Below are 25,739 nucleotides of genomic sequence, written 5' to 3'. Positions count from 1 at the left end.
TTCCAACTGGTATCTCCACACTGAGCTGGATTTACCGGCCTTAAAATTCCAAATTCCAAATCCACAAGGTTTAACCCTCCCATGTACCACCTCCTCATTGCAGATGATAAATTGGAGCTTCTGTATGGGGGAAGGAGTGGAGGTAAGGAGGTTGAGAGAGTAGGAGAGGGAAGTGAAGGCTACTTATTGCAGTCTCCCCTCCTGCTGTAGAAAAAAGGTTAGGTGGAGGTTTTGCTGAAGATTTGACTGCTGCAGCCAAAGCCTCATGCAAGTTTACTAGTCAGAATTACCAGCAGGTAAAATCCGGTCTGATTTTCCTGCCCCTGGTAATGGCAGTCTTGAGAAGGGAAACATCACTAACAATGCGGTCAATGCAACGCCATGCATTGACCACTCTGCCATTACCACACATATGTGTTTACTACGCATGCGTTTAGCACACATGCTTGGTAACGGCAGAAAGAGCAGTCCGGGTGGAACAGGAAGGAGCAAAGACCAGAAGAGAGAGAGGTAAGTGGGGTTGAGGAAGTTTTTAGGACAGGGTCGGGGTAGTTTTTACGGCAGGGTGTAGTGTGTTTTAGAGTTCAGGATGGGGGGGTTGGGTCGTTTTTAGAACAGGGTAGGTTATAGAGTATAGGGCGGGTGGGGGGGTTGGGTTAGTTTTTAGGACAAGGCGGGGTATGTTTCAGGACACGGCAGGGTATAGCTTTTAGGGTTTTAGTGTGGGGCGGTGTAGTTTTCAGGACAGGGTAGGGTAGGTTTTCAGGTTTAGGGTGGGGTAACCGTCATTTTTAGGACAGGGTGAGGTAGGTTTTAGGACAGGGCACTGTAGCTTTTAGGGTTTAGGGTGGAGGGTCGGGTAGTTTTTAGGACAGGGCAGGGTAGGTTTTAGGACAGGGCACTGTAGCTTTTAGGGTGGGAATGGGGGGGTTGAGGTAGTTTTTAGGACAGGGCAGGGGAGGTTTTAAGCTTTAAGGCAGGGGTCGGGGTAGTTTTTAGGACAGGATGGGGTCGTTTTTAAGACAGGGTAGGCTTTAGGGTTTAGGGCGGGGTGGGGGGGGTCGGAGTAGCTGTTAGGACAGGGCAGGTTAGTTTTTAGGGTTGAGGGAGGGGTCTGGGTAGTTTTTAGGACGGGGCAGGGTAGGTTTTAGGGTTTAGGGTAGGGGTCGGGTAGTTTTTAGGACAGAGTGGGGTATTATTGAGGACAGTGTAGGTTTTAGGGTTAAGGGTGGGTTGGGGCTGGGGTAGTTTTTTGGCCAGTGCGGGGTAGGTTTTAGGGTGGGGTGGGGGTTAGGGCTCAGGGGAGGGGGTGGAAGTGGCGGTTTTAAGGGTTTGGGACGGTGGAGTATGGTGTCAAGTGTAGGGGGCAGGGCAGGGGAGAATTCACCACACATTCCTTTAGCAAACAAGCTTTTACAAAGAAATTTGTTGGAAAGGCATGTGTGGTAAAGACATGCATGGTAAAGATGCGGTTGTTGTGGAGACCGTGTTGTAAAGGCATGAGTGATACACGCATGCGTTGGCGCATCATACATCTGTTTGGGAACACCAGGTCTTTCAGGAGGTGCGGCATCCCGTCTGGAAATATTGCTTTACCAGACTCGTAGCCAGGCCCACAGGCGGACTAGACTGAAGCAGACACTAGTGCCCATATCATAAAAGTGGAACACCATTTGAAAATGATACCTAGCACATTTGCAAACCGGCTGTGCACTTTGTATTACAAAAAGATCCTGCATCAATACAAAATTCTTATGAACATTTTTAAACACCCACATTTTCAAAATACAGTTCTATCCTCATTTATACTGGTTTGTGTGTCCCGTTCCCTGTCCTGTGCATACTCCCGCTAGAGAACATTTGTTGGGCCAGCACATTAGGGAAGTGTAGGCCACCAAGGAAGTGGTGAACATACTTCTCCAAGCAGGCAATGATAGTGGGTGAGATGAAAAGACATTACTGGAAACTGGGAGTGCAGGAGATTCCTGGGGATTGAATCAGAATAACAAACACTAGGAAGGAAGTCTACAGTGAACAGACGTGACTAGAGTTTCCAATCACTTGGAGATTTTTTTTATTGCATAGTTTTTTGTGTCTGCTTGTTTTAGATTGTTTTAGATTGCTTCTTCCTTGTAAACTGCATGAATTGTCTGGACTAACCATATATACACAATCCTGCCTGTAATAGAACAAATCTACTCCTAATATGCTTTTCACTCTCATTAGAATTTACCAGAATCACCTGCGTCTGTTCTCTAAATGCCTAGATTCCAGGAGAGCCTTTAAGCACTGTATTAGATGATATTTTACCAATTCAAAAGCTTTGTACTTTTCCTGGCGTGGTGAAGCCCTGTGCAGCTCTCATGCTCGGTGTTAATGGTATTTCACCTGTTCAGTGACTATACAGAACTTAAATACTACTAAGGAGAGTGTTGTGGGTGGTTTAAATGACTTTACTTCAATTTTCTCTGTCTATAATGGTACCTTACTCAAAATGCCTTTTTCTATTCTGTATGTTTAGAAAAATAGCATCTCCTCTTTAATTATGTTTCCTTAAATATATATATCAACCAAGAAATTCTCAAGTGCTCTAACAGTGTTCCTTACTGCCTTGTAGTGTCTTGAAAGTTCATGTCTATTCAATCTAGAGGCCAATGAAACAAGTGAAGAAAATTTTTCGCTGTATTATTTCATCTTAATCCCAAATAGTCATTTCGCAGGAAGCTAATTGCTACAATTTATATTCCAAAAAATAGTGACCTAACGTGCTGTTAGAGTCTTTTAACACTGCATTGTCACTCTCCACCACTCTGCCACTTTCTTCACACACCTGAGAGGTAAATCTGCTTTCAGAATTCCACGGTGGTGGAGGTGGCAGACACAGGCCATCCAACAGCGGTGACTGCAGAAGGATCTCTTTAAAAGCTTCTTTAGACAGACCACGACTTCAAGTAGTAACTAAAAATCCGAATTATGTGACCCTAGCGGAGGACGACACAGCAAATGCTTTTCCTTTCGTAATTATCAGGAAAATATGCATTTTACGTAAAATACATTTCGCTGGTCATCTGCGGGAAAACGGTTCGCGAAGGTAAAAATGTCATGTAGACTCTAGTGAGAGGTTGGTTCGAGAAGAAAATGTCTGCGGCCCAAGGCACATATCCGTTTTACAGTTTCAGCAAGACATTTACGATCGAAGCACTTTCCAGTGAGTAAAAACAGAAAAAGCATAAACAGAATAATGAAAAAATTACTGAAACTATGTGAAACACAATTGTTGGCATTTTCGTAAAATAAAGTTTGTGTAAATATAGTTCATCAAGGCGCAGTTGGCATGCATAATTTCACCAGCAGATGGTGCTGGAGCTCCCCAAATTTGGCTTCACATTTGAAAGAAAAGGATATATATATACAGGACATCTATAGTTGGGAATAAGCCTGTTTACCCCATGCATTTCATTCTGCTTCAAAGATTGCTCTGCTTCAAGGATATCAGGTTAGCCTCCAATCATGTAAGGATTACATGTGGCATTTCCATCTGTAAATTGCTGATTGAAACCAGAATGGAAATAGCATTATGATGCAGGTGGGTGGTAAAAGATTGCAGGTCTCTTAAGTGCTTGCAGTCAAGGCTTTAAGAAAAACTAAAGGAATGCCCATATTACTTCGTGCACAGTAAGACCCCCCCACCAAAACATAGATTTTGTAATGTGTTTTTTGAGCAATCAACACTCGCTAATCACCGCTAGCAAACTGATGGAGGCGGTCTGGTGACATGTTTTACAGACTCGCCATACTGATTTCCATCGGAGCGGTGAGCAGTCCGGTGCCACGCGATACCCTAGGAATGTTGTTTAGGCCAACGCATGCTATGAGCACACTGTCACAGCAAATTGGCCTTAGTGAGGTCTAATTGAAGTCATCATCATAAATTGTCAGAAATAACTGCAGCAACTGGATCCTAAGACAACACTGTATTTATACTGTGCCAGACAGTATTAAAGGGACCTAACTAGACATGTCAGCAACCCATTGCCGTCACCCCAGGAAAAAAACACCCAGCCCATGCATAGTGTGCATTCCCTTGCACTCTCCACGGGGACTGAAAGCTAGAGAGTGAAATACAGATCTCTGTCTGAGTTCCACATGCACCCAAGTGTGTTATGGGGGTATGGACTCCTTGCTAAAGAGTTATATAGGTTGTAACTTGCTGGAGCTAGATAATAAGAGTTCTGAGCTCAGGCTTATTGGTCTATTTACTTAAAAATTGCATCCAGACAAGTAATTGGCAAACGCATGAACTTGTTTGTCCCTATACATAACATTCAAACCTCTGTTTGTTGGTGGTCTTGTTCTTGAATTATTTCTGGCTAATTTTCACATATTTTGCAAAATTCCACAGCCCATGTAATGCCATGAGTAAGTGGTCGTATTTAAATGTGTGCTTCCATAGCTGAAATGTGATTGAGGATTAAATATGTAGGTGGTATAAATTTTGATTAATGGCAGAGAACAGAACCTTCTACTGGCTGGAACTATTATTGAAAAAAACAGCATTGGCCCACAGAAGATCAACCTTGTGGAGTGTATTTGTCTGCTTTACTGTACATTGATTTTATAATGCTATCTATGGCTATTTGATAGCTAGAGATAGAAAACATGAAGGACGGACATTACTTGGCTACCTGAGGCAAGACATGGACACAAACGATGGGAGCAAGTTAAAGAAAAGAATATAAACTTGAGTGAACTGTGGATGCGTGAGATTGGTTTGGGTGATGGGAGAGGCTTTTAATTTGAATAAAATTAGTTTAAGAGGCAGAAAACAGTGTGAGCGAACAGCTGGTCTGCGGGACATTATGTTAATAGGACTAGATTAAAGAGGAAAACATATGCAATTTAATAAACCCAAACACGTTTAGAACTAATAATGAACTGCTGTAGGCACCTCCACTTTATGTGACGGAGATCATGACGTATCTTCCTGGAAGGGTACATGAACAGGTTCTCGATGGGATCAACAATTGTGTAAGAAGTGCCTTACAAAGGAGGAAGGAGTTTGGCATCCACCTATAAAGTAGGCTCATTGCCCTGAGGAAAACGCTCATGCAGAGTTTACTTTGGGTGTACTAGGGATACTGCATTAACCTTCAATGAAATCTTGAAATGCTTTCATAGGAAGTTAACTTTAAAAAATGAAGTTAACTTTCAAAAATGTTTACAGAATGTTTTATTGATGAAAAATATATGCATTACGAATCAATCGGTTCTGTATGTACCTTTATTAATGATACAAAGCATACATCTAAATTATATGTGATGAACAAAAATACATAATTTGAAAAACCCAACAACCCGTAAGTGGAAATAAACAGTTCGTAGTCATTTTTGAGAAAATCTGCAGAAATAATATGCAGACATTCCTGTATAATCGAATTATTGATAGAAAGTCAACTTCCGTGACAGAATGTTTGTGAATTCCAGTTCAATTATGGTATAATAATCCACACCTCCGCTTTTTTTGATTATTTTATAAGCATATGATTGATTAAATTTATTTTTCGATCAGCCAAATAATGCTGCGATAATCTGCAAGACACGCCTTGTATATGGCTTTTCTCAATATTACCTCTAATTTTACCATGTGTTTTTAAACTAAGAAAGCTAATACACTGTAACATGAATGTATACATCTCGTTGATAAATTAGAAGCGGAGTATAATGTTTTACGACCCAGAAATCCGTAGGTCAGATTAAGACTCCATGAGTTTTCTGTTTTCTTTCTGCCTGTAAACACCGTATTTCAACAGTTGTTTGTGAAGAGAACACGACTCCCTCTGATTGGATGAAATGTAGCTTTCAGCTGGTTTTATAGACAATTACAATTCTGAGTTAAATGACTGTCTTAGAACTTTGTTTAACTGTACTGTATAAATAGAAGGAGCTGCCTGAAAAACATTGAAAGAGATACAGCTTCAACTGGTGTGCTTAATGCAAGCAGTTCATTCTGTATAAACTGAGCCTTTGCATTCACCCTGAAAAAACTAATAATAGACTATTTTATATAGTACATTTAATCTAAACAGAAACCATATGTTCCTCAAATTCTTAATATCATGGGAGTATGGCTCCATGAGCAGTCACATATTTCCGTGAAAGCTTTTCAAGTGCTTTCAGCAGAGGTTTAGGGCCATATGTATGAACACATTTTCCCATTGACACAGAATAGGAAAAACCCTTTGCTACATCTGGCCCTTAGACACCATCAACATGCCCATGCAAATAAGCGTGACTGTGCTGAGCTGATGGGTAGGGGTGACCGAAGTGCCCTTTTTCCAATTCGCAGAGAGTGGTTGTGAAAGTGTGGGAGAGAGGGAAGCAGGAGGAATAGCCTACAAAACAAGAATTCCTCATTCTGGGAATTGTGGAATGTAAGGAACTTGGAATTCCTTGCTGCCCGGCATTGTGAGCGGCTAGTCATTGCAATTAAATTAATGGTAATCACATTAACTTAGTTACAGTGGCCTTCAGCCCCTGACAGTGCACTTCAGAGGAAATTCCCCAGCAGGGAAGTTTGAGTCTGGCACTTGCCTGCTGGGAAGACCCAGCAGACAGGTGCTGCAGACATACTTCCCTGCTACAGAAGCTGCGTTGAAGTCACTGTGAGGGGCTGCATATATTTACATAATTGCAGTTGGCACTAAGGTATATACATTGCCCACTCCCTCACAGTGCTTAAAAAAACAACTGCTCTTTTTTCCCGCCCACAGAGTAGCAAATCAGGTCCAATTCCACTCAGTGAGCAGAAACAGGGCCGAAATGTCTGTTATTCTCTTTCTGCTCTGGAATGTCACTCACCTTTATTGATGAGAACGAGTGAGACTTTCTCTGCTCTCTAACAAAAAGGATATATATATATATATATATATATATATATATATATATATATATATATATATATATATATTGATGATAATACTGAGTGAACAACTATGTACTACTTTTCCTGTGTGTGTAGATACAAAATAAGTTTTAACCTATATTTCTTCATGTTTTTAAAAAACTCTAAAAGGTTATGGAGTATTGGTGTGTATAATTCCCCTAATTTGGTTTTGCATACTTATGTGAAATTTTAGCAAAAGTTTGTAAAATTACGTGCAATCATCTAAAAAGCAAATCTGTCATTCTGTGATATATTGTAGCATGAAATGTGTTCTCATGTCAAGTTTCACAGTGAGTATGTTTTAAGCTTAATAAATAAAGCAAAAAAAAAAGGCAAAACCAACAACAGCCACTCACATCCTATCGTTCTTGTGCATTTGTGTTACCATTTTACAGTGAATAGCATGTAATTATGCAAGGTGGATACTGGAGAAGTTTTGTGAATTTAAAAAAACAAGTGTAACCTGAAATTCACAAAATTACACGATTATACCAATGTAATCTAAATTTCGCCCAGATCTACTACTAAGTACATGCTAAATTAAAGAAGCATCAATAATAAGACACGTTAACTGTATAGAAATTGCTTTATCCTGAGCAAAATAACAGCAAAGTATGAAATGCACGGTGTCTTCTGCTCTTAAAAAGAAAATCCCTTTTTGTATAAAACGTTCTATACATCCTACCTATATTTAAGACTGTTCTAATGGATATCTTCTTCTAAATTTGTAAATGTTGCCTTATTTAAATAGAAATAGAAACTGCTCTTCTTACCTATGCTGTTAATATACAGAATAATATTCATCACAATATATCTTTGAAGAATACTGAAAGACTTCTAAGAATTTTGTGTCTTTAAAATACATTTTGTCTTAGTTGTTGTGCTTTAGATTTCAGTTAATTTCTCTTGGATGTTTAACACTCTTATGAATAACATCTGCAGATACACAATTCTGTCCATATTAGCAGTGATAACATAGCAGGAGAAAAATAATATTATTGCTCATTTAAGTGATTATCTTTCAAAAGCAGAAGGAATTATACCAAGAAAATGCCCTCTCCTTTAATATGTGACAGGTTACTAGCTGGGACAAGAGAACGATAAAATAGATAGCAGTAAGCAAATGTAGAATGGGAAGATAATAGAAAAATTGGAGAGTTTTAGATAGGCAAAGCAATATAGTACTAACTACTGAGGGAGCAGAAGAGGAAGAAGATGAGCTGCTCCTCGCCTTCTTCAATCTGACATTGGAGCACTGTTAGCTATAGTTCTCTTGCATAGCCTATCTGAAACTAGGAATGAACAGTTGATGTGGAATGACATTGATATTAAGGATACTGTGTCTGTAACAAATTGGGGTATTGGTTGAGGGGGGTCAGTACTCACCTCAAATAATAACCACAATTCTTGTCAGGGTGAACTACTAAAGTCACAATGTTAACCTCACCTCAATCCCTTTGATAGCTCTGGCATACAGCAGACTTGTCTAATGTAGAAGCCAGGTGTAAAGTCACAACACAAAACAAGAAAAATCCTGCATCAATTTAGAAATATAGAGACAATTGTAGTAAATAAAATGAAACCAAACAACAAAAATCAAATCCCATTGTGCCCCTGTCTCCCCAAAACAAACATGGCCCAACCTTTTGTCCCCCAGAGGTGTAACTGGGGAAAAGAGCAACCACTCTTCTGTATTTACTCAAAACTGATTCAGGGGCAGCTCTTCTCCCACTGGGCCTGGTACCTGACTGGCTCGGTGGACAAAGGAAGGGGACAGATCCAAGTATTAGCTAAATCAGGTTGTGACACAGTAGACATCTTTAAAGTTAGTTAAGCTCCTGGGCACAGTGCAGACGGTCACTCTGTACACTCGACTAGAGTAGACAATGCACTCCTGTTTACTCAGGTAAACGGTAATATCAAATTTGCATAAGAAGTTGTTTGTGTGCATGAGGGTATCACCCTAGGGTCCTAACCCTGGAGTAACTCACAAAAAAGTACTGATTCCAGCAGGGGAGCAGCGTCCCCTCTGTACACCACTAGAGGCCTCAACCTGAGGCTTGTTGAATTGCTTCCACTGGTTAAATCCTAGTTTTCTTCTGACAGAAAAATCACCACCCCTCATGCTCACTCAGAGAAACAGAACACTCCTCACATCTCCAACAGCTTTGTCTCAGCTCAGAGATCAAGTTCACATTTCACCAAGGAGCTATTCAGCCTCTGGGTGACAGTTGGTTTCTCATGTAAATGGGCTTCTAGTGGCTTATGAAGGCAGCAGGCAACTTTTCTAAAAGTACCTGTTCAAAAATATTTATTATAAATCTGACTTTGCCGAAGAATTGGGCTTGTAACAAGTATTTGAAATACTACAAATATGAATGCTGTAGCAGCTCCCTAAGTGACAATAGCCAATATTAATATTGTATCCCACTGCCTATTCCTGGACCAGCTACATCTACTACAGTGAAAATAGTTCTGAGAGCCTTTTCACTATAAGGATATGATTCAGATAAAAACTTTAAATGTCTGACTTTTAAATACCATGCACCCTGCTTTATGGGCATGTAAGGCAAACTTAGGGATGATCTATTAATATTTAAAATGAGGGATTTTGGAGTACTCTTTGTGTTTTCACCTGCTATTTCTGCCTTACTGACCAGGGTCCTAATGTGCCAAGAAGTCTGCCTGTTGATATCTCTCCTATCGAAAAGCCACATTTATTGACTCTCACTTGTTAAAAGTCACCAAAGATTTGAGGTGCGACTCACTCATTAGTTGACCTCATTAAAAAGTGCAGTCTATTCAAGCCAATTAATTCTAAATGCAGGATTTCAACCCTGTTAAGCAAGATTGAGATGTCCAGTGGACATTCAATCTTTGTCAAGTCACCATTGACATTTTATCCAACTTCAAACATTTACAATATTTACAGACATCTTGAACAGAAGGCCCCACATGCCTGATCGGGGTTTGCGGGAGTACATTCGACCTCAGCAGGTAGCTATTGTTCACCTCACTTAAAAGATCAAAATTTAGGTGAAATCCATAACAGGAGAATTGAGGAGATGGAAGCGCTGAAGCAACCCCACATTCTGATGCCCAGCATATGTTCTTAATTACGCTATATTGCCACCCAAGACTCAACGTGTTGGACTTCATGGAGATTTCAATAGATAGAACCTTATGACAACCACCACTTGAGGAATTTAGCTCTATGAAAACCTCTAAGTACTAAATTAACTGTTTCCAATAGGCCAAATTCTAAGTGACACTCTCACCTTAGTCACTTTTGAGTTGGCTACACTGTTCAACCTGGTTTCACCTAAGCGAACTCCAAGCAAGATTTCATATAGTTTCTGTCTTTTCTACTCTTTCTACTAAATGTGCACTTGCTTTTAGCAGAGTTGTAATGTAATGGATGGCCACACTTACTGATATTTAAATGGTTATGTTTATTTTGATCTAATTTTCTCTAATAGACCTTCCAAGCATTTTAGCTGTCTTTGATTAAATTTAGTGCTATAACTAACAACTTGGTTTACATAAAAGATTAATATTTCTTTTAAGTAAATTGAATTTTAAATTGTTCATCCTTGATTCCTTGATCCTGGCCTATCCAAGAGAGGGGCATAAATGATGCTTCATAGAAAATACTGATTTGCTTCTGTGTTGGCTCCTGTGAGAACTCTTCTGAGCCAAGTAAAACAGGCTGCAACTATCCCCCATGTTTCACTGTGCCAGGAAGATATTTATCCTGAGGTTTTGGTTTTGACCTTGAAACCAGACCTCAAGGCCTACAAATGATGAACCACCACTTAACTGCCATGTAAGTGGTCGCATCACAAATTACCATTGTTACTTATATATCTTACTTCTTGCAACAAAACGCTTCAATGCTAACAATCTGCCCACTAACTAGATTCCATTATCAGACAACAGCTTTCAAGAAAACAGAACATTGAAAATGCATCATAACTGTAACTAGTAACTGCATTTCATTATTGATTTAACTCTTACATAGCGGGCTTTCTCATTTTCTGAATTTTGAAATATAGGGAATGTGCTAACTTCTCACCAGTTCGCAATATTCAGTTTTGCACGATTTTTGCCAGCAAAAGACTGGTTTGAGTAGAAAATATATCACCGAGAGATATTTTTCCATTGAACCAGTCTCCTGCAGATATCTCACATGAAGTTTTGTGCATTGTATATCCTGTGCAAGTTACTTGTGATACTGGTGAAATGTATTTTGTACAATACATGTAATCTCAAGAAAATTTCTTGTATTTCATTAAAATAGTACTTGATTGAAAGGATGCTGTCTGAACTGCTTTCAGGGTGCCGTGGGGCAAGCAGGAGCTATTGGGCCCAATCGAAGGGGTTGAGGACCTTTTCTCCTTATGTCCTTCAGCACATAATTCTCAGTGGTAGCATGGATGAAGCAGTCTAAAGCTACTTGGGGGGAGGTAGACACAGGAGGGTGAGCACAGGTTCTTAAATCAAACTACATTCAATAGCAGAAATACGTGATTATCCAGTCAAATACTTTCACGACTAAAGGAGTATATATTCATGTAAATATTGTAAAATAAACTGAATAATCAGACTTCGGCACTCCAAGCAACTTGAGTGTTTAATTCAGGCTGTTACAGTCTTTCAATGAAAACAAAATGTTGACTATATATATATATATATATATATATATATAGAGAGAGAGAGAGAGAGAGAGAGAGAGAGAGACCTCAAAGTGAACTATGGCACTCACAAACAATGCACACATCCCCCTGAAGTCAGGGATCAAGTGTTTAATAGACAGTCCCCCAATTCCCACTTTCCTTTCACTAGCAGCAGTTGTTATTCCCTGTTCATTATAGGCAACATTCAGGTTAGGCCCCACTAGCAGTCAGAACTTCCACTCCAACTCTGAGAAAATTCAAAGTGGTCCAGCAGCCAAGCGCTTGATGGCAAACAGGTTCCTCAGGAGCTGTCTGGCCTTTCACTCAGTCCTATTTACACCAGCAGAGACTGTCCAAAGAGAGTCTCCAAGAGCATTTCGTGGTGTGACAGCTGCAGCAGCGGCCTCGGGTATCAAAGTTGGTCTACAGGGGCCGTGGCTGGGTGTCCTCAGTGCTCCTCCAATGCAACGGTATGTGTTCTTGGGTCTTCCCCTTAGGGGGTCCTTGGGCATGCAGTGGTCTTCACGGCGGCCTCTTCTCACAATGATGAAATCAACCAGGCTACAATCCTCAATTGATTCCAGTTGCTACTTCTGGCATACAGGGTAAACACACCTGTTATTAGCTCCGGTGATGGCACAATTGCATCACAACAGGTTTCTCTACACGGTGGTCCTCTCTGGCATGAAGGGTTGCCAGCTTACACACTCCACATGGACAACAGCTCGACTGGCACTGCAAACTTCACATCAGCCAGCATATGTTGTCACCAACTTACACGATGCACATGGATGACGGCTCGACCCATATGGCAAACTTCAGAGCTGACCTCTCTCCGATATGGGGTCACTGACATACACACCACACACGGGTGATGGCCTGCTCTGCACTGCAAACTTCACAGCAGCCTCTTCTGACAAATGTGTTCGCAGACTTAAACATGCACACAGACAACAACCAGATTGGCGCAGCAGCCGACTCCTCACAGCTCTCGAAAGGGTTGCACTTGCCAGGATCCCTCCACTGGACCTCTCTTACTCCAGCAATCTCCTCGGTCTTGCAGCTTACACTTGTCTTGGCAGCTTACACTGGTCCTGACAAGCAGGCAGGTAGTAGTGCTCCAGGGGCAGGCGGTCTTAGGTGTTCCTGGGTTATGTCCCCTCACCAAGTTGGGAGTCTGGCAGGCTTTCACCTGTAGCTCTGGTGACAGACAGAAGTGTTGCAGAGCTTCCCCTCATCATATAGCTCATCTGGCTAGTTGACAGATGACACCTTCAGGGGCCTTGAGGTCCCCTTCTTCTAGACCTTTCTGAGACACCAACTGTGATTTAGGGTCTGTGTCTAAGTTTTGCCCTGCCCTTGCTCCAGAAAGCAGTCTGCCAAAGCAGGAGCGACTCCAAAGGCTCACAACACAGGCCACTGCAGTGACTAGAGGTTCACACCTGGATGCCAGCCACCGTGATATGTGTATCAAAAGGCTACCCAATGGCCTCAGCCTCACTCTTTATGATTCCCTTACCAGCTCGATCTTCTTCCTGAGATTTGCCCAGGCCCCCTTCCAGTGATTTCTGAACCAAATGGAGCTCTTTTAATTGTGCAGGAAAGCCTAGCTCTCCATTCTCCAGTATGTGTCCCACCCAGTTCACTGGAGTGCGGCAATCCACAAATCTGTCCGTGGGATGCTCCTCCAGTGAGCCCTGAGTTTCCTAAAATGAAACCCAGAATTTTCCATGTACAGTACCATTCACAGGCAAAGATACACTCAGCACAGGCATACAACACACACAAACTGCATATCATTACATACTAACTTGATGTAGGTCAAGGGTGAGTTAAGCACACAGCAGGTGAACATTATCTGAGTGAGCCTTTAAGCCTCACTTCAGTGACACAGGTCAGGCCTGTTCACTCTTACTTATCACTACACTGTATGCTGCTACCACAGCGCTCGCACTTCTTAACTCCTGGCAAAAGCAGTAGCCTCTCACCCCTTTAACGGTAGCACATTGGGAGCCCCTCTCTGTCTAAAAATACTGCAATCCGTGAGACAGGCCCATATCATGGCACACACGCATGATCAGTGTTCACCCTTTACAACAAAATTCAGCACCAGGGATCCAGACTTTGCTGCAGCTGGGGCATTTAGGGCAGGGGTGCACGTCTGTCACCATGCAAGGCAGTGGCGTAGCGTGGGGGGTGCAGGGGGTGCCGGCCGCACCTGGCGCAACATCTGGGGGGGGGGGGCACGCTCGCACTCGCGAGTGCTAAAATCCACGGGTTAGGGGCGCAAATTACTTGCCTTGCCCCGGGTGCTGACAACCCACGCTACGCCACTGATGCAAGGGAGTTTTCCGTCACGACCGTTGTGTGCAGTGGGAAAGTTTTTAAAAGCACCCCACATCAACCTGCAGCATCTGATAAACATAAAGTTTGCAAAGACACATTTCAGAAACTCTCAAAACTTGATCATTTCATTCTACCTTTGATAATGAATTGAAAAGATCATTTTTTTCTTCAAATTATCTGTGGGTGTGTTTATCATGGTCTGGTTTTCATAACAAACCTTATACCTCGTTAGTATCCGATCTCTGTGATTTAATCCGTCATGTTATGTCATGTGTAGAACTGTTACAGGAACATATGTCATAAGAAACTAATTTTGTAATTAACTCACCTGTCTTCAATCCGGACCCACAGATCATTGAACTGCCTTTGTCGATGGTGCTTGTGTTCTTTTTTGTGCCATCTCTTTTGGCGGCCAAACTCTTCAAGCTGACTAATGCTGTCTGGGAGCAGGAGGTGTGGGGGGAGGATGTCGTCATCATATTCAAAGGGTGCAGACGAAGAGGAAGGTGCCTCCTCTGAATACTTCACTGTGGCAGAGTTGTCTTCGGGTGACGGATTCATGTCTGTGTTTGACCTGAGAAGAACAACATTAACTTCTTAGAGATGCTGTGTTATCAGAATGTCCCAACAATCCTTCATCACAGCTTCAGCTAATATTAATTTTCATAATCTGCTGGCCTGAAACATGCTATCAACCAATGGCACAATATTTTATATTCAACAGTAAAACTTTCTGGAGGGACTTGAATATGACAATCAAGGGAGGACTACACCTTAGCTTAAATGGACTAATGCAGTAGGGACTGCCCACACTAAAGACTTTGTGGCAGGTCCCTTGCTAGGTTTGGGCAGCACTATAAGTGGCGATAGTCCTCATTAATTGCACCTCTAAATGAAACTAAATATTCAACTATGTCTCAAAGGAGTGTTGGTAAACGCACAATCCCGTCACCTTGTAAACAAGCTTTGATCCCTCACAGACACCTCTGGCCATCTCATGTTCACAATGTGCAAGACTGCAAAAAGGGCATGCTTTTAGGGCAGTCGAAATAAAACACAAACAATGGTTCCCTAAGTTTCAATTAGTGTACATATTGTATTGGCCTGATATGGATACCACACAATTTCATTCCAGGTATCAACCAATCATCATTACCACACGACCCAATCAGTTTTCAGCTTACAAGTGCTACAGCTTACAAGATTCACAATGGAAATATGGGTGACAAACGTCATATACAGTGAAAGTGTGAGGATCAATAAATTATATGAATTATGACACAAAGTCTAGGTTTAATGTAGTGGTTTCATAAAGCTCCCAGCAGCCCTGTCCTGTAGATGGTTTTGACTTCTGACCCTGTAGTGCAAACGTCACGGGGTCTCGTTATGATGTAGGGATGGCACCCATCAAAAATATCATTAATCAATAAGGATCTAGCTTAGTCACTTAAATGCACATGAGATACAAACAAATGTATTCTCAAGAAATACTGGAAAAACAATCATGGAAGAGTGGAAGAGTATCGTTAAACGGTTAACACAACCCACATGTATATGCACATTAATTATATTTACTCAAAGTGTTTAGCGCAAATTTATGCCAAATGTAGTTTATAAATGCATCAAAAATCATTTATTATTTTAAAAAATATATATTTTATATGAAAAAATATTTGTTCAATCATTATGTCTATACGTAAGTCTAAAATGTATCCCTCAATAATGAAATTCCTCAGTTCTTTTTTTCAGTGCACAACTGCACATATAACAGTCAAAGGAATAAAAAAGAAGTTGATGTTTCAGTCCCTTTGTTGGATTTGAGATTGGACACTGAGAAATACAGCCAGCCATCAAGCGTTTCATGGGAACCAACCGTTTCTTCAGAACTGGGTTGACTTTTTAGGAAACATAAAAATGGACGAAATAATAAATCCTGACCATCACACACACACCTGGTGAACATCCTACACTCCATATAAATAATATAATTTTCTGGAGTACAGCTAGACCTTTCCTATCAATATAATTTTTGTTTTGAAAAACATGGGGCATTTCTGCAGCGTGTTTGGCATGAGGTGATGCGTACAAGCAATAAATACACTCTCTTCTTGAGCAGCAAAGGAGGTCCACTTTCCAGTTTTGATTTAAATATTTAATTGATTGTAATATTTTAGACTGATACATTGCTTTAATAAAAACAAATTAGTGTTACCATTATTTTTAGATTAAGAAAGGTTTTAAAATATTTTATGTTTAGAATATGTAATTTTATTATATATAAATATATATATGTATACATAGAAAAAAATATATACACACACACACACATATTTATAAATACACATATATATTTTGGGTGTTTTTTCAAAGAAAAAAACTAAGGATTTGAGAGGATCTTATAGTTAGGAATTGTAATGAGATCTTATTTTACATTAAAAGACTTAAACATTCACTGACAAATGAAAAAGGTGAAGATGTCAGTTTAAACATACCATTGCAAAAGAACAAAAACAATGAAATTTGCCAGTTATGGTTATCCCAAGTCTTTATAACGTATGCCATAAAGTAACTATAACATGCAGCAGCTTCCCCGTAAAAATAGCATGCCACCCCAGGGGATGGGGAGCGCGTAGCCTAGTAACGGCTAGGGGAGGGCGGCTGCATGCCCCCTCTCCTAAAATAATAATATAAACAATCCCCCAGCCCTGGCCCATCTGGGGGTGGGGGTGTATTAAAACTAAAAAAGGCCTGTCTTTTTTTTTTTTTAACAGGACTGATTTTCTGAAGATCTTCCACTGATCCGCGGTCCTATCATGTCAAAAAATATATCCCCACCAGGGATCTGAGGCCCGAGTCCTAAAATGGCTGCTGCCAAATCTTTGTTGAGATATATATATATAAATATATATTTATTTTTCCCCACAAGTAAAACAAAGGTTACAGGGATGTTGTATCCATATACAGGGATGATAATATATATGTAATCTGAATTTACTCGTACAAAACCATAAAAATTCAACAGTTATTGTTAGAGTTCTTTCAAGTAACTATAACTCGTGCCCTAAGGTAACTATAACTCGCACCCTTGCCACGTAAAGTAATGGTGTTCTGGAATTCCATTCTATTCTGGTTTCTTTCCCAACACTTTCAATGCCTTTCACAGGCAACAGTCACCACCGGAAGTTGGTGGGCTCAAGTAACCTCACCATCCTAATATCTGCCACATCCTGGTAACAAAAACATTGACCACCTTAGTCCATCAGAAAGATGACACAGGTCTGGCCAACTACCTACCCTTGCTTGGGGTTTGAGCTCTAGGTTATTGGTCCACCATCAGATTCTGCCCCCAAAGTTATAATTCTTGTGAGTATATATTAGGATGCCTCTCTGGTTCTGGCATTTTTCACTTGCATGGCTCAGATCCAGTCTCATCAATCTCATCTGGCCTCACTGTACAATGTGGATCATAGGATGCTGTTTGCCCCTAAGCAGATTTCTTGTATTCTATTCGGAGACCATTTACGTTTCTTTATCTTAGCCTAGAGAGATTATTTGTCATGATTAGTAGATTCAGCAGAGACTCAGAAGACCCAAGGGCTCATCCCACAAGTATCACCTTTCATTTTAAAATGGTTCACAAACCAGATCAGATATTCCTAAAAGAAACTATATGTTTCTCACATTTGAGAAACAGAAGGGCTCCATGTCATAATATGAGCATGCCTCATGGGGCTGGATCAAAACCTTTCAAACTGATAAAACCTACAGTACCCAAGGATAAAGGGGCCAGCAGAAGGAACAGTTTTAGATACCCTTGATTTGCACTATTCTTTTGGTTCAGTAGCATCTTAAATCAACTTTACCTATTTGTTTTTGTAATCTTGCCTTGACCTGCCCTTAATTCCGTACCCAGAGATGCGTTATTCATGCAAGTATATGCATTGATATTTAAATACCAGGACAAACCTGCCTGCAATCACCCTTACACAGTGAAAAAAAACTATTCCTGGCCACTCATGACATTGCCTCAGACTTTCCTTCAGGCACCTTGTTCAATGTATGTATGCTCTCTTTACTGATTTTTAAACTAATGTTTTTATTATTCCCTCGTCTTTTCAACACTTTGGTCTTTTCAAAGTTGGTTTTCATTCAAAATAATTTCACTTCCCTTTTGGTTGTTCCCGAAATAGTCAACTTTACCTCTCTCCGTTACATTCCTGCTACCATCACCCAAGGCCCATAAAAAGTAGACTACTGTTTCAGGATAGATGATTAGAAATGTCTACTCAGTTCAGAACCTCAACGTTGCTTAGCTGGGCCATGAGTAGGTAAACTACTGTACTTTATGGTAGACACATTAAATGCTGTCAAGCACAGCAAACAATGGTGTTCCCACCGGCTGCACCACATAACAGTCTGCACCATGATGAGATGAATATTAGAGGGATATTAATCTGACATGAAACCTACAATGTGAACTGCAGGCCAGACTGTGTTTTCATAGAAATTTTAAAAAGTCAATTTCTTGAAACTTTATTGATTTTGGCGGCGAAAATGGCAAAGAGGCACAATGCAGTATAAGTTGGCGGTCTGTTTGCATAGTGTAAATGAAGCGAGTTATCAAAGAAATGAACCATGTTAAAAAGTCATAAAACGCTTACCTTTCTAGTGCACTCTTGTATAACCCTGCAAGCAGTGAGAACTTTCTTGGCAGCAAGAACTTACAAGCTTACATGAGCCAAGGTGTAAAACCATTTGCATTTGTTTGTCGTCATTACTCACACTTTTCTTTTCAACTAAGCCAACTTGTTTCCTGAAAAGGGCATTTATGAGCCTCACAAGCGATACCTTTTTTAAAAAAAAAAAGAAATCACACTACCCACCAGGTCCCAGTGAGTGTTTTTACATGAAACATATGTTGTAGCAAAATAAATGGCGGGGCCTGGTTCAATTTTGATAACTGATTTTATTCCACGCACATATAAAACAGAAATCCTTTACTTTTCTGGAGACTGTGTTCAGGAAATTGCATTTTTAGAGTATTTCCATAATTAAAATCTGAATGGTCGCTGCCAAACGAAGTGAGGACATCACCTGCTGGAATGTATTTAGCAACATTTCAACGCTCTCTTAAGCTCATGTCGAATTGATTAAATTGCAGACAGAATTGTCTATGATTGAGAACATGGAGAGGAGAAGCAGCTGTGGCAATATATGGATTATATATAGTACCTTAAATAAAGCACGTCATCATTTTTTAACATATAGGTCGGGCAGTGCTGCACCAGACTTCATTATCTGGGATTACATTTCCTATATGGGCTGTCACTCTTTAAAAAATGAATAAAAGCATACAGATTAAACCAAAGAAGTCGACACGAGACATTGCCCTTGACAGGTCCTTATCCTGACCATGTCTGGATAAATCCCAGAAGCAGCAGAAGAGTTCCCTGGAAGGATCCCCAAGAGTCGCAGATGTGACCTCTGGCTTGCCCTTGCACTGTCTTTTCGACTCCTTACACGAGAGGGGGCAACATCAGTGACTGGAACAGATGGTAAACAGTGTCTCGATGAGCACTGTTCATTTTGTGCAGTTTTCAGTTTAAGTGGGACATTATCTTTTAGGTTCCGATGCAATACATTAATTAATCAGTGCAATGTGTACTCTTGCTTAAAGAGATAAAGTGCTTTGCAAATAAACAACATTTAAAACAGTATTAACAACATGGACTACTTTAACCCATAACATAGTTGATATTCAATATATGGTCCGTTTCAATTAATATAGGTGGACATAAGTAATATTTTTTTAAAGTATTTTTTTACTTTACCTGTGATATTTCAATAGATTTTCCCCTGAGATATACACAAGGAGAAGCTATAAATCATGACAGGTTGTGATGTAAATAATCTAGGTTGCCAGTATTTCTCTGTTCTCTTCAAATAAACAAGTAACTTTCATGTAATAAAAAGAGAAAAGATAAAGATGCCCCTTAGCATATCATGTCACCACCCTAATTCTAACATATGTGCTACAGGGATGTGGAATTCCTATCGCCCGACGCCCGGGACATCTTGTTTGGGGTCAAGGGCAACAAGTTTTTATGTTTACTTTGTCCTTGGGACAAGTAGGCCCAACCCCGCGCAGCACAAACCCTTTGGCTGCCTGTTTACAAAGAGTGGCACTCTCTGCAGTTGAGGTAATGTGTTTCCAAAAGATAATGCTGTTCGAACTTGTATTTATGGTTCATTATTTGAAAGCCTTCATTATTAGGGTGCGTGCTGTAAATAAATGTTTTAAGGTCACACTTCACTACTGACGTTGGTTCCAGTACAAAAAAAAAAAAAACGTGTACACACATGTTTGAAAAGTTTAGGCTAAGAGGCTAAGTATAATGCTCCCAGAATGCTCTCTGATTATATGCAAATGAAGTGTCATTTAGTAAAATGTGTTGATGCATGCTAGTATTTCCCAAAAATATTTCTAATGGAAAATCAGTGTAACCATTTTCAACACGATTATGGGAAGCATGAAAATAAACAAACACTGACAAAGCCAACTGATCTGACATATTTTTATAAGTCTTTTAGTTTCATCAATGCGTGTCTTGTTTTGACATGGCTTTTGTAACACTTTATTGTTGTGGGAGCTACCAGGCCCTCAACATTGTAACAAACATTGGCAAAACCCCCCAAAAAAAGTTTTTGAACTCTTAAAGCACACGTTGCCATCAGCGGCATAACAAAGGCCCCGCAGCCGCCCTCCAGGGGGCCCCTTCAGCACAGCACCTGCCCTGAGTGAGTCTGGAGAGGGGGCTCCTCCATGTTCTTTGCAAAGGGGCACCCTCCAGTTTCGTTACGTCACTAATTGCCACTGTAGTTCCTGACACTGAACAAAACTACTTTGTGTGGCAATATGCTCCTTGTGGAAGAGCAGAATGTGATCACTCACAGTAAAGCCAGTCGAAAGAGAGAGAAATAGAAGTTTAATAAAAACAAAATGTCTTTGTTAACACCAGACCTAATTAGGGACCAAGACCCACATGTAGGTAGCTTTTTGCATGTCGCAAACAGCGACTTTCGCGGTTTGCGACTTGCAAAAAGCACATTGCGATGCACAAACCCAGTTTTGCGATTCAGTAACCTGGTTACCGAATCACAAAACGGGTTTGTGACTCGCAATTAGTAAGGGGTGTTCCCTTCCTAATTGCAACTCGCAGTGCAATGTAGGATTGTTTTGTGACCGCGAACGCGGGCGCAAACCAATCGCAGTTTGCACCCATTTCAAATGGGTGCTAACACTTTCGCAAAAGGGAAGGGATCCCCATGGGACCCCTTCCCCATTGTGAATGTCACTGTAAACATTTTTTCAGAGCAGGCAGTGGTCCTGTGGACCACTGCCTGCTCTGAAAAAATGAAACGAAAACATTACAAAAAAAACCCAAAAAAACTGCTTTATTGAAAAGCAGTCACAGACATGGTGGTCTGCTTTCTCCAGCAGGCCACCATTCGCGAGGGGGTCGCAAATTGTGACCCACCTCATGATTATTCATGATGTGGGCATTTGTGAAGCCCTTGCGAATCACAGATGGTGTCAAGGACACCATCCTACATTCGGATTTGCGACTCGCAATTTGCAGGTCACAAATCTGAACCTACCTACATGTGGCCCCAAATTCTTAAAGAAAGTCACAAAAGTGCACCCATGGTATATGTCGTACCCCTATAAAATATTTGTGAACTGTATTTTAGCATGGGTAAATACGATGTGTAGATTTGCTCATGTGAAAATCTATTGAGCATTTGCAAGTTCATTTTCCCTCCAGCCACTTTCTTCCCAACCCTGGAAGAAGTTCTAATTCTGCCATTGTCAGGAGTAAATGTCCAACCTTTCTTATTATGGGAAAATATTAGAGAGAAGCTGGTAAAAATCTTTAAAACATGCAGGTTAGTAGGTTTGCAGACTCAAAGGCATTCCAGCCCTGGAACTATTGCTTACTGCTTCCTCCAGCCCCATTATGCAGATCTGCAGAAAGGTGGCAAAATAAGGAAATTGCTACAGTAGGGATTGAAACTCCAAATATTCAAGCCCTACTATGGTAGTAGCCCTGGCATAATCAGAGAGGCTATTAATTGCTGCCATAATTTGTCGCCACACTACATGGCACCAAAGGGACAAGTAGATCTTTTTACAGGACAAGTAGATTTGAGAAGCAACCTGTCCCCTGGACAAGTAGATATTTTAATAAATTCCACACCCCTGTGCTATCTTAAATAGACCTTTGTTTGTGGTATATTAAATAGGTAGTTATTCAGTGATGGTAATTATTGTGATATCGGTTTTAAGCTCATGTGACATGACTTCCTGGGATAGTTTAAGGTCAAAGGCTATATGACATCACTCAGTATGATGTCACTGAAGTCTAAGTGTGTATGAAGTTTCTTTCAGTATACCTTGCATTCTGGTAAATCGGCATCCATGGTGCAGCTTATAATGTGCATGAATCAGCAGGAATGGTTAGTAGTTAACTCCATGCTACAGGTTTTACCAGGACTGTTTTTCCTTTCACAAATCATTATTAGTATTTGTCCAATTGGGGCAATTAAAGCGAATCCAGGCTACAACATCCACAGTGCACTTGTTTGTTACTTGGAGGTTCTAACCTAGATGTCCAGGACCGGAAAAGTTGCGTCAGTCTGACTGCCAGCTACCTTGCAATATAAATGCCGCTCGTACAGCAAAAAGTGATGAAACAGGTGACTAATGCTAAAAGCATGAGGGAAGGTGGAAGACATCTGCTATGTGCTCATAAACATGCAAGTTGAGAATTACTGTTCATACTGGAGGCACTTAAGGTATAGAAGAAGAGTTTAACTGTACGCAATTTATTCCGCTAATCTTAGGCTACAGTGGGAGCCACTGTGCTAAAGATGAAGCTTCCTCCTCTTTTCCACTACATGATGCAAGGCCAGTTGTCCTGGCCGTACAAGATGCAGTGATACAGTAGTACAAGACACCTGCTTTGTCCAATTTGCTAAACCCAGACAATATGTCAACCCCACAATCTGTGCAGAAAATGAAGACCTATATAAACAGTCTATAAAGTGCATGAAGCAAGCTAACTTTTCGTGTCCAGTCCTGCAGCAGTGGCATGGATCTACATTATCCTCTATGCACCCTGCTAAACCAGACCACTCACAGAACAATTTATGTGTAAACATAAGACAAGAATTGATGGATCATAATGTGCATAATGCAAGCTTATTATCTGAAGCTACATAAGGTGCTTATGAAGTAGATCTTCTTGACATGGCACAAGCTGCTGACCCCAAGCTATGCAGAGTGGAATCTTTGCTGAATAACTCTATTTACTAATCTTGTACTCAGTACTTCATGGGAAGTCACCATTCATCGCCATTCACCTGGCATCAGAGCCCAACTAAAAGTGCAGGAACTGCCTGCTTGAAACTTAGAGCTTCAACTCTAGGATAGGGCACCATATGCCAGTTATCCTGGGTCCTTATAGAGAGAAAACACAAGACCCGTTTAGACACATCTTCAATGGGTTGTCACATGTTTTTGGTCTAAGACCATTTTCCACTTGAATGTGCCCCTCATAATTTAAAATACCATCACAGATGATGTCGGTGGCACCCTAATCAATAGTTTTAGGAAACTGGTTAAAACTCATGAAGACAAGAATTAGGGAGTTACTCTGGCCCTAAATTACCTACTATGTTTAGATTTGAAGTCTTCAGTTAACTTTTCCTTGAGTCTGCCACCTTTCATAAGCACAGTGATGATTCAAATTGTTCTTCTAGCCAATCTACAGACAGTGCTTTGGAATATTTCTAATTTACCTAGCCAGACATACACTGCAGACGCGTACCTCAGTTCCCCTCATCTGATTTGGAAGACTCACTGATCCCTGAGTTACAGAGATCATTTTAGGTTAGTTCTGTTGATTTCTGGTGCTACTCGCAAACACAAGAATACAAACCAGATGCAATATTTAAAATACACATAAAAAAAATTAAAAATCATTAATATCCACAAAACAACGGTCCGATACCTAAAGTGTCATTCAGTAAATAAGTAACACGATACAACAGCTACCCTTTTGCTTTGTGTAAAAGTCTTAACTATCTCCAGGGGAGGTTTCAAATTTTGAAAACCTCTCGCTCCTAATAAGGGCATCATCTTTAACACATTGGGGAAATATATGATGGACAGAAGAATAAAAAACATATCTTGTGTTCAATGCAACTAGTAAAGCCTGGGCAACAATGTATTAGAGAGGATACATTACCTCAGTAGTTAATAAATTAGTTCAGTGGCAAAATACCCATCCTGATTTGAAGACAAAAGTTTTTAGCAAAAAGCATGGTGGCATCATCTAACAAGCATTTGTAATGCAATGGGTCTCGCATTTGCTCGAGTTAGAGCTATTAGCGTTGTAAACTCCTAACCGGACTTTTCTTGCCACATAAACTGAAAATGAAAAGTAATACAGTTTCACATAAGAGAGCTGTTGGCCACCAGGAGTGTGAAGGAGACACACAAAAGGAAACAGAAGTTTGCTCACAGTGCAACGTCTCGGCATAAGCACATTTATCCATGTAACTGGCAAAAGTGCAATTATCCATGTAACAGGGTCGATGTCATACAACCGCTCGACTACTGCCCAGCGAAATCGCACTGCGTAGGAATTAAGAAGAAATAAGTCCAGAAGTCATGAGGAAAACATGGAGCCTTGTATGGTTTCAGTAACTTACCTGTGCTCTCGAGGAGGGACAAACACCGGAAAAGGTATGACGTATACATGTCTTTCACAAATGAAACCAAGCGAATTTTAAAAGGCATGACAACGAACCAACCAAACTGATGTGCGTGACATGGACATGGTTAAAAGCCCACAGAGAAATTACAATAGGGGCCAGAGCGTTTGTGCGCTGGCCCCTAAAAATGACTTAAATTTACACTTACATTTGCACAGCAGAAATGCCTTGGTCAAACTTCCATGATTAGATTTAAGAAGCTGAGACTGGAGCTCAGATGCTGACTTTACATCTATAGTGTTGTCTAGTGTGTTCATACTAGGCCAAGCCCAAAGATATGAAAGACCAATTTACCCTAACAAATCATTAACATACAAAAAGAATACCAGGGCTCTACTGTTTTGTGATGGCTAAGCACCAGTGTGCTCCAGATTGTTATCCAGTATATTAGGGGGTCAAAGAAATTGTTCGACTAGGCCCTCTCTGAAGGGTCATCCCCAAACTTTTTGCCTTCACCCACCCTGTTTTCTAAACATGTTTTGTTGGCTTTTAGGACTCTCTGCACTTTAACACTGCTAACCAGTGCTAAACTGCTTGTGTTCCCGCCTTTAAACATGGTGAATTCTGCCTACACCCAATAGACACATTTAATTTACTTGTAAGTCCCTAGTAAATTGGTATTACATGTGTCCAGTGTCTGTAAATTAAATGCTACTAGTGGGCTCATAACACTTATTGTGTCAACCACTCATTAGCTTTTTAAAACATGCCTTTGGCCTGCCCGTGCCACTTGTGTGTGTAGTTTTAAACTGTCATTTCAACCTGGCAAAATTAACCTTCCCTTTTAAAGCAAATGTCAACTTTGCTTAGGCCCTAATTAGCCCAGAGGGCAGAGAGCATTGCATTGAAAAAGTTGGAAATGTACTTTTAAGTTTTACTTGTCCTAGCAGTGAAAAATTCCTAAATTTGTTTTTCACCATTACAAGGCCTACCTC

At 40.6% G+C, this 25,739-nt stretch overlaps 1 protein-coding gene across 2 annotated transcripts in view; it reads right to left on the bottom strand.

Annotated features, from left to right (window-relative positions):
• TRABD2B (TraB domain containing 2B) overlaps positions 1 to 25,739 on the bottom strand; it is a 462,624-nt gene that overhangs the window by 27,257 nt on the left and 409,628 nt on the right. The window contains exon 6 of one of the 2 annotated variants that reach the window (XM_069232708.1): positions 14,294 to 14,539. In XM_069232708.1, the coding sequence (XP_069088809.1) occupies positions 14,294 to 14,539 (246 nt within the window). Of the gene's footprint in view, positions 1 to 14,293; positions 14,540 to 25,739 lie in introns of those variants that run through there. The other variant, XM_069232709.1, reaches the window with a different exon arrangement.

This window comes from Pleurodeles waltl, chromosome 4_2, assembly GCF_031143425.1.
Source record: "Pleurodeles waltl isolate 20211129_DDA chromosome 4_2, aPleWal1.hap1.20221129, whole genome shotgun sequence".
Lineage (NCBI taxonomy): Eukaryota > Metazoa > Chordata > Amphibia > Caudata > Salamandridae > Pleurodeles > Pleurodeles waltl.
Note: the sequence above shows the minus strand (reverse complement) of the source record. Positions and strands in the feature narration are given on the sequence as shown.